This window comes from Terrapene carolina, unplaced genomic scaffold (genome assembly GCF_002925995.2).
Source record: "Terrapene carolina triunguis isolate 2854851 unplaced genomic scaffold, T_m_triunguis-2.0 Scaffold58, whole genome shotgun sequence".
NCBI classification, from domain to species: Eukaryota; Metazoa; Chordata; order Testudines; family Emydidae; genus Terrapene; species Terrapene triunguis.
Genome location: NW_020664409.1, coordinates 25,939,775 through 25,949,708, shown reverse-complemented (window position 1 = coordinate 25,949,708; position 9,934 = coordinate 25,939,775). Strand labels below are relative to the sequence as shown.

Sequence of the window (9,934 nt, the reverse complement as noted above, 5' to 3'; positions counted from 1 at the left end):
GCAGTGACACCTGTGCAATCCCCCTCACTCAGTTTTGGCCCCCCCTCCCATCGCAATGGAGAAGCCATGGGGCCAAATCTGAGTGGGCACATTAGGCAGTCAGGTGGCCAACGCTGGCCCTCCCTGCCAGTGCTCTGGGGCCAGCTCCCGCACCGGGGCTCCCCCTCCAGGGCCTGCCCAGCCTGGCCTCACCTACAGCAGCCATGTCCCCTCTCAAGGTTGGGGAGTGACACCGCACCTGGGCAGGCTGGGCTGGAAGGCGAGGGCTGAGCATTTGATGGGTGAGGCTCTGGGGCCAGCGGCTGCAGAAGGGATGGCCCCCCCAGGGATTGATGGTGCAGACCACTGAAAAAATGTTTGGGGGTGGCCCTTATTACAACACTGCCCTGTGGGGCCAATCTTCACCTCTGGTTTCCACAGTCATGAGTCACAGCCACAAATTAATATTACGGCTGTCAAATTATTTAAAAAAATAATCACAATTAATCACAAGATTAAGAAAAAATAGTTGTGATTAATCACAGTTAAACAATAATAAAATACCAATTTAAGTTCAGCATAGAAGAATGTCCTCTGGAATGGTGGTCGAAGCATTAAGGAGCATATGAATGTTTAGCATATCTGGCACGTAAATACCTTGCAATGCCAGCTACAACAGTGCCATGCGAATGCCTGTTCTCACTTTCAGGTGACACTAAGTAAGAAACGGGCAGCATTATCTCCTGTAAATGTAAAAAAAAACTTGTTTGTCTGAGCAACTGGCTGAACAAGTAGGATGACTCAGTGGGCTTGTAGGCTCTAAAGTTTTACATTGTTCTGTTTTTGAGTGTAAAAAAATAATTCTACATTTGCAAGTTGCACTTTCACGATAAAGAGATTATACTATAGTATTTGTATGAGAAGAATTTAAAAATACTATTTCTTTTGTTTGTCTTTTTTACAGTGGAAATATTTGAAATAAAAAATACCATAAAGTGAGCACTGTACACTTTTTATTCTGTGGTGTAATTGAAATCAATATATTTGAAAATGTAGAAAAAATCCAAAAATATTTATAATGAATTTAAGTTGGTATTCTATTATTGTTTAACAGTGTGATTAAAACTGCGATTAATCACGACTTTTTAAAATCTAGTTAATTTATTTTGCATTAATTGGTTAAAGTGCAATTAATTGACAGCCCTAGTAAATTTCAATAGTATTTATTTGACCAAACAGCAAAATTACCTTGTATTGCCTGTGTGATCAAACACCACACTAATGCACAATGGCTTCCATAGTGGAGGATGTGGGTTCCTTTGTAACTCAGGATAAATCTCACACACACACACTTTTTATTGCTAATATACTGCCTTGTCTATTTTAAGCCAGTCTGACCACTAGGCATGACTACCAGTAGGCAGTGCATGACTCCGTCACTAAGAGGGAAGGACTCATGGCAAATCAGGCAATGCTCGAATCCTGGAGATTTAATCATAGACCAAGGAAAAGAATTCCTTTGGAAAGGAAAGTTACCCAGAAAAAATACCTGAATAAAACTAATAGCAAAAATAAAACTATTAAAGAAACTGTTAAACTAGTCTGCTAGAGCTAGTAAACTGACAGTTAAATAAACTATAAGAAGAAACTGGGTATCTAGCTAAATAAGCAGGCACCACTGGTCTCAGGCTGATGGCAGTTGAGAAGGAACGGAGGGCAGTTTGTCCATCGCAGCTCTATATACTCTCAGTATGGGGCACAAGGATAGTTAGGGCTCATGTAAGGACCGAACAGGCACTGCTGCCAAAAATCTCAAGTTGAAGGTGCAAGGGCACATATGCACTCCTGAAATGGAGCACCAATAGGGATGTTATTCAAAGAAGAACTTCCAAATCTCAAACATCTTTGAAGAATTACACCCCCAACCTGGCGTTCAAATTTGTGAAAATCTCACGATATTAACTGGCACATTCTGGGCTGAGTCTTGCAACAGTTTCCAAAGTTTTGGAACTGGTAAAATCCTATCTCCCAATTCAGCCTCAAATACAAAATGTAGCCTAAACCGGATCCAAATACTACTTCCTCATCCATCTGTAGTTATGGCACTTAAATTAGCATAGAAACTGAGATGAGACACACTCTTCCTTTCATCTATAAATCAACACAATCCCTGAATGGCTATACTATACTGCTTTCAGACTGCTGGAAAATAAAAAGCATGCAGATCAGTATCCCCATTGTACATTTTCAATCATTAACGTTCATTCAAAGAAGTTAAAACTATTAAAATTTCTGAGCCATCTAGTCTCGAATCTAGACTTACTTTAAGGATTGTCTCGTTAAAAAACAGCAATTAAAATCTCTGATGTATAGTGTTTGAAAGCAGCCACAATTTGTTCTGGCTAATGTTTTCTTATGAACAAAGATATACAAGTCACCATTCATACAACATGAAGACGAATATCAACTATTGTCTTGTTTACCACGTTTTACACAGCATCACTGAGATCACACAATACTGCGAATGATGCATCCATCCCAAAAGAAAACATCAACTTTCACACAAATCAGGAAATTGCCATACTGACATTTTTAAAGTGAGTTTATTGTTCATGAATGGAGCCTGTTTGTCAGCACTGGAAAATTAAGTCCTGCATTTGTCCATAACAGGTAGGAAGCAGCAGTGCCACTCTCCCCACTGTGTCTCAACCGTGACATAGGGAGGGCCACTGGGAAGGATGAGAAAGTAGTTCTGTGTCCATGCTCTTTTGAGTCATGTGCTTCACTGATGAGGTGGTCAGTGAGGGTGCAAACAGTTGTTTTTGTGAAATGATGATCTGTCCCTAGGAAACGGGCACAGCTCATCAGCACAGAATTCATGAAGCAGCTGTTAGATGCTAATTATTTCTGGCCAACAGCAGCCTCAGTCAAGTCTGAACTAGTAATCTAGAAGGGAAAAACTCTTATTAAGATGATATTAAAAAAAAAATAGTGAACAGAGTTTGAGCATAGAAGTTTCTGGTTATCAGGGAATAACATACAGATTATAGAGGGTGCAAAGTTTGGTTTAAGATAAGGTGGCATGAGGAATACATAATCTGCAATATCCCTGATTGGGGGTAAAAGGTTGATGGGTCAAAGTACAGACATTGAGATATGAGGGTATGAAGTTCATAAAGTGGCTATGTTCGGCTGTGGATTATAATGAGTGGATATAATGATGAGGATGGATTGACCCTCATTTGGTGAGATTTAATGTTTAGGGAGTTTATGGTTCCAGTTCATATGATCCAATGGAGGTGGTCACTTGGTCCCTTTCTCGTACTGGGAGAACGATGTCACTCTGGCTCACGCCTCCTGGTACTGTCGGTGGCCAGTGATGTGCTCGATGTAGATGTCCCTGGACCATCGGATGGCGTCTGAGACCATGAGGCGCCGCATGAGATGTGCGTAGCGTTGACCGATCCCGCAGGTCCGCAGCACATGCTCGTTGCAGGGATCCCAGGCGCCCAGGGCTCCCACTGCTCTACAGCCAAAATGCTTCTGAAATAAATGTAGTCAAACTTTACTAATTCTGGGTCACTGAGAACGAAAATGATGCTTAAAATTGTTGATTGGCTCTAGTTTTCAAGATAGGCTATTGGGTCAGTATATACAACCCTTGACTTGGGAATGGCGGAGGGTAAGTGAGTTATAAAGGGAAGGGATCTCAATTTAAACCAGAAATGACTAAAATACATCTTTGACTGGATCTATGAATAAATCTATGACTGGGTTTGGACAGTACTTGCTTTTTAGGCAAAACAATGAATGATGCAATCTGAAGCTGGTATTGCGTCATACATGATATGAATTGCATCATGTTATTCCTAGAAGTCATGGATGATGCAATCATAACGAAGCTTACATCACTCTGCTGAACAAATTGCCCTATATCAGCTCTAGAAATCACACAGTGTCGTGCTCTCTTATTTGTCAGTGTTTGATTTTGCAAAGGGACACATTTCTGTTTAGCCAAAGTGAGCAGAGATGCCTCGTACTTGTGTGAACAGTGCAGATAACTTCTGCTATGTTTGTGGTGAAGTGACTTTTGCATCACAAAAGCGCAGTATAACCACTATGGTTAAGAAAGCCTATCACCTTTATTTTGGCTGCAAAATTGGAGCTCAGGACAAGAGGTGGGCCCCACACATATGCTGCAACACTTGTGCAACAAATCTTCACCAGTGGTTGAACAGGAAAAGGAAATCTATGCCTTTTGCAGTGCCAATGATTTGGAAAGAGCCAACAGATCATACCAGCAATTGTTACTTCTGCATGGTGCCTCCAGTTGGGAAAGGTGTGTCAAAGAAGAAAAAGTGGACTGTGCATTATCCAAACATTCCATCAGCTATACGCCCAGTACCCCACGGAGAAGGACTGCCAGTTCCTGATGCACCAGAATCATTCTCACTTGAGTCAGACGAGGAAGAGGAAGAGGATGAAACTTCTGGTCCTGAACCATCAATGTCACAGGACCCACATTTTCTCCCATCCTCCTCCTCTGAACCACACCTCATAACACAAGGTTAACTGAATGACCTTGTCAGGGATTTGGAACTACCCAAGAGTAAGGCAGAGCTGTTGGGCTCCAGACTACAGCAGTGGAATCTCCTGGCAGGTGATGTTAGGGTTTCCATGTTCCGTGACCATCAAAAAGATCTTGTCCTATTCTTCTTCACGGAAGGTGATCTTGTAGCCTGCAACAACATCGATGGTGTGATGGCAGCCCTCAACATCGTTCACGATCCAGATGAGTGGAGACTGTTCATTGATTCATCGAAGATGAGTCTTAAAGCTGTTTTACTGCATAATGGCAATATTTTGCCATCAATTCCAGTTGGTCATGCAGTCCATATGAAGGAAACCTATGACAACATGAAACAACTTTTGAGGTGCATAAACTATGACCAACATCAGTGGCAGCTTTGTGGCGATTTGAAGGTTGTTGCTCTCTCGCTTGGTCTGCAGACTGGATACACAAAGTACTGCTGTTTTCTCTGCGAATGGGATAGTCGTGCAAGAGATTCCCACTACATCAAGAAAGATTGGCCACTCCGACAGTCATTGGAGCCTGGGAGGAAAAGTGTTCAGCATCCACCACTTGTTGAATCAAGAAAGATTTTGTTACCACCCTTACACATCAAGCTGGGTCTGATGAAGAACTTTGTCAAGGCCATTGACAAAACACAAGCAGCTTTCAAGTACCTCCGTGGAAAATTTCCAAGGTTAAGTGAAGCTAAGATAAAGGAAGGTGTCTTTGTTGGTCCTCAGATTTGTGAACTTCTTCGAGATGATGCATTTGACCATGCACTGGGTGGCAAGGAAAAGACGGCATGGAAAGCCTTCCAGTTAGTGGCAATAAATTTTCTCGGAAACAACAAGGCAGACAACTACAGGTTGTTGGTGGAAAACCTCCTCAAGGCATACAAAAGCCTTGGTTGCAACGTGTCACTAAAGATACATTTTTTGCACTCTCATTTAGATTTTTTTCCACCGAACTGCGGAGCAGTGAGCGACAAGCACGGCGAGCGATTTCACCAAGACATTGCAACAATGGAGAAAAGCTACCAGGGCAAATGGAGCCCATCAATGCTTGCAGACTATTGCTGGACATTGATAAGAGATGCTCCATTTAATGAATACAAGAGACAAGCCAAGAAGCGCCGAGTAGACACTGACTAGGACTAAACTATGTACATAATAGTTTTTTGCCTTTTGTTTCATAATAAATTTTATTTATATAACCCTTTTGCTGATTTTTAAAGTGTTACATAAACAGGACAGGTGAAATATTATCATGTAAAGCAACCATAAACACATGAAAAGACTAGGTTTACAATTTATGATTAAAACTCTACTATCTACACAATATACACAGACATAAAATGTAAAAACTTAAATATCTTAGAAACAGCAGCCAATCAGTTGTTTTAATTGTCATATTTGAATTCAGCACATCAGAATACATAATAAATAGCACATTTTATCTCTGAAGCAGACGACTTCTCAAAAATTGTAGACCAGTGCAGGGCGTCCATCTGCACCTCATAGCCCTTTGCTCTCAGGGTGTCAGCCAGGGGGGTGTACTTTTCCAGCTTACAAGCTCGGGCTTCGCAAAATGCCGGAGTCCTGTTCTCAAAGGAGACTGTGACGTCGACGAGGATGATCTTTTTCTGGGCCTCGTCGGTGACTACCACGTCAGGTCGTAGCTGGCTGTCAGTACCGGCGATGGTGCAGTTCAAGGAGATCTCCCCCAGGCGTGGCGCGATGGCTTTCACCAGGCGGTTCTGGATGGCGTTGTGGCGCAGCTGCCAGGCTCTGGAGTGGGGTTTGCAGCTGCACAGGACGTGGGGCAGGGTCTCGTTGGGGTAGCCGCACTTCCTGCAACGCTTGTCTCGGTTCCTGTGGCGGACGGCTCCGTTGAGCGGGACGCAGTTGAGCCGGGCACGGGTGGATGAACCGCCAGTCGGCAAAACGGGTGAAGCCGCCCCCGGCAAGGAAGTGGTTGCTGGCGTCCCACTTGCTGGTCAACTCAAAGGCTTTACCCTGGTCCGGTTTACGCTTCAGGGTTTCCACGTACAGCGAGTGGATGGCGGCCTTCAGAGTCCTCTCCAGCAAGCCCCTGGCCGTCGGGGTAACGATGGTGTTGTCGTTGGACCTGATCTGCGGCACCCGGATTCCCAGCTCCTGGCGCTCCTCGCACCACTCCCAGCGGCAGCTGATGCGCTTCCCCAGGCGACGCGTGGCGTTGCGAGTGCGGGACCACAGTGAAGCGATGTCGCGCCCGTCCTGTCCGAATTCCCCATCCAGGGAGCTGCTCAGGAAGGTGGCGATTTCTTGGTTCGAGGGGGCTCTGCTGATCCACTTCTCTGTCACATCACGAAGGGCGTTGGCCGCAATGTTCCTCACCGTGGCGTCGGGACATGTCAGCAGGCGGAAGGCGTGGGTGATCACCGCGACGTCGCACAGATCACCCATGCAGGGGACGTTGGCACCGCCGTGCCTGTGGGCGATGTAGACCAGCTCGTTGCTGGCTCTCTGGGGAAGGAACAGCCACTTCTTCACCAGCTTCCGGATGATGTTGTCTGCCTTGTTGAGGGGCACCTTCGCCACGGCGGATCCCCTTAGGGTGAACGAGATGCGTGGGATCAGGAAGGTGTTCAGGGCGTTTATCTTCTGCCACGGTGCCAGCAGGGAGGCATCAATCTTGGCGGCGTCCTGCAAGACCTCCTGGATGGTGTCCTCGGGTGTCTGCCGGACACGGAACCCTGTTGGCGTCCCCAGGTGCTGGTATGCCTGCCTCTCTGCCAGGGGGATGACGGGCTCACCCTGGATCTGGAACCCCGTTGTCTGCACCGAGTCCCTTTTGCTGCCGTCAATGTGAAGAGTTGCGCACTTCTTTGCATTGAAGCGGAGCCCCATCCAGTCAGTTGCTCGGCTGGTGGCATCTAGCATACCTTGGAGGCTCTCTGGGTCGTCCGCGGTCAGGACCAGATCGTCCGCGTAGGCCAGAATGCTGAGTTTCTTGCCGTGCAGGTCAAAGCCGGTCGGGCCGCTGGAGATGGCTCGGATGAGCGGTTCCATGGCCAGGTTGAAGATGATGGGGCTAAGGGGGCATCCTTGTTTCACGCCACGGTGGATGGGGATGGCGTCCGTCTCTCCGTCCGTGGCGCGGATGGTGGTAGTGCAGTCCTTGTAGAGGTCCCGGATGAAGGTTTCTGGCATCCTGAACTCTCCCAGGGTGGCAAAGATGTGATGGTGGGGTATGGACCCAAAGGCGTTGATCAGGTCAAGCCATGCTACTGCGCACTGCCTCTTGGACCTCCTGGATGGCCGTCTGAAGGAGGAAGTTGTGCTCGTAGCATCCCTCGCAGGACATGAAACCCTTCTGCACTGAGCTGACAGCGCCCCTGCACACTGACCAGTCTGTGATCCTTGCCGCGAGACAGCTGGCATACAGACACAGTAAGCAATCCCATAAGACATGCAGTTCCCACTGCTGTCATCCCCTCCTCCAATTTGTCCTAGTGCCATTGTGCCTGAAATGTATCAAGACTTATTAGTAATCTGAAGGGCAAACAAAATCTCCTTTGCAAGTGGACCTTTAAATGCTGGAGAGATAATCTGTACAGCAGTTTGGTGTGTGAAAGAGGACATTACTGGACTCAAAAGACAGTATAGCCCAGCAGTTCTCAAACTGTGGGTCGGGATCCCAAAGTGGGTCACAACCCTGTTTTAATGGGGTCGCCAGGGCTGGCATTACACTTGCTGGGGCTCAGGGCCGAAGCCCAAGCCTAGGGTGACCAGATAGCAAGTGTAAAAAATCAGGGCGGGGGGGGGGGGGTAATAGGTGCCTATATAAGAAAAAGCCCTCAAAATCGGGACTGTCCCTATAAAATCGGGACATCTGGTCACCCTACCCAAGCCACACCACCCAGGGCCAAAGCCCTTGGGGCTTCAGCTTTGGATCCCCCGACCCGGCCACCCAGGCCTGAAGCCCTTGGGCTTCTGCTTTGCACCCCTCCCTCCACCCCCAGCCCAGGGTGGCAGGGCTTGGGTGGGCACAGGCTTCAGCACCTCTCCTGTGTCATGTAGTAATTTTTGTTGTCACAAGGGTGTTGTGGTGTAATGAAGCTTGAGAACCCCTGATATAGCCAAATGGCTACTAAAAAATACAGAGCAGCTGTATGGAAGTTTCTCCATATCCTCTTAAAACACCATCTTTCTCATAAGTGGTTCTTTGCCAGAGCTGATTTTGTCAGAACTGTACTCCATTTGTCCTTTTCCCAGCTCTTGTGAATAGATACTTGCCAGCTACAGCGAGGTCACTAGGGACCATCAGATATTGGGGTTCAAATAACGCCATGCCCTTATTCTTGGTCCTAAACAAAGTTTTATTTCAAACTGCCCAGAGAAGTAAACTCACGAGTGTCCCTGGAGTCTGCAACCCTAAGTTTAGACTCTCTAAGGACTTGTCTTCATTGTTAATAAAAGGTGCATTTTTTACCTCTGGATAACCAACAGTGTGAGCTATCCCAAGGTAAAAACACAGTAAAGACAAGACACTTCAGTTTTACTGTGAGGTAGGCACTATACCTCTGCTAAAAGGTCTTGTCTTCACTGTTTTTTTTACCTGGACATAACTCATGCAACATGAGTAAGGCTACGATTTAGTCACAGGTACTTTTAGTAAAAGTCATTGACAGCTCACGGGAAATGCCATGATTAAATCTTTGGGGAGGGGTGTGTGCTGGGGAAGTGAGAGGGGGCTGTTACTCGGGAGGCCGCTGCTGGGAGTGGCGACACTCGGGGCCAGCGGCACCAGCTGCCAGGGGCCGAGGACCACGGATGCTCCGGCCAGCCAGCCATGGACCGCTGCCTGGGGCCACGGCTGGTGTGGCTGTCTCAGGGGTCACCTGAGTAGCTGGCCCCAGAGCCAGCTGCTTGGGCAACCCTGGGGTCAGCCACACTGGCCCCTGCAGAAGTCATGGAGGTCGTGTAAAGTCAGACCCCCCTTTTCTCCCTTTAGTAGAGCCACAGCTCCAAGCACCACTGTAACTGTCTATAGAATAGATGAAAAACCAGTTGAGGGCACCACCCTATTAACACCTTCCATCATAACAATACCACATATCATCTCTGTCCATCCTCCCAATAGAATTCAACATACTGACACCCGAAGTGACTCATCTCCCAGAGAGAAAGAAGATAAATAATAATACTTTTTGGGAGGGCGGTAATGGGCGCATGAACCCATGGGGCTAGGGGCAAATGGAGGACCCCAGCGTGGGAGATGGGGTGAATGCAGTCATGGCAGTGGGAAATTGGGGGACCCCAGTATGGGGGAGAATGGGGGTGCATACAGTGTTTCTGGCATGGGGAAAAATACAGGAGACTGATATGTTGGGAGGCA

At 46.9% G+C, this 9,934-nt stretch overlaps 1 protein-coding gene across 1 annotated transcript in view; it reads right to left on the bottom strand.

The window, feature by feature from the left end:
- SPIRE1 (spire type actin nucleation factor 1) overlaps positions 1-9,934 on the bottom strand; it is a 124,576-nt gene that overhangs the window by 95,017 nt on the left and 19,625 nt on the right. The window contains exon 5 of the mRNA XM_029914161.1: positions 7,378-8,060. Coding sequence (XP_029770021.1) covers positions 7,378-8,060 — 683 coding nt within the window. The remainder of the gene's footprint in view (positions 1-7,377; positions 8,061-9,934) is intronic.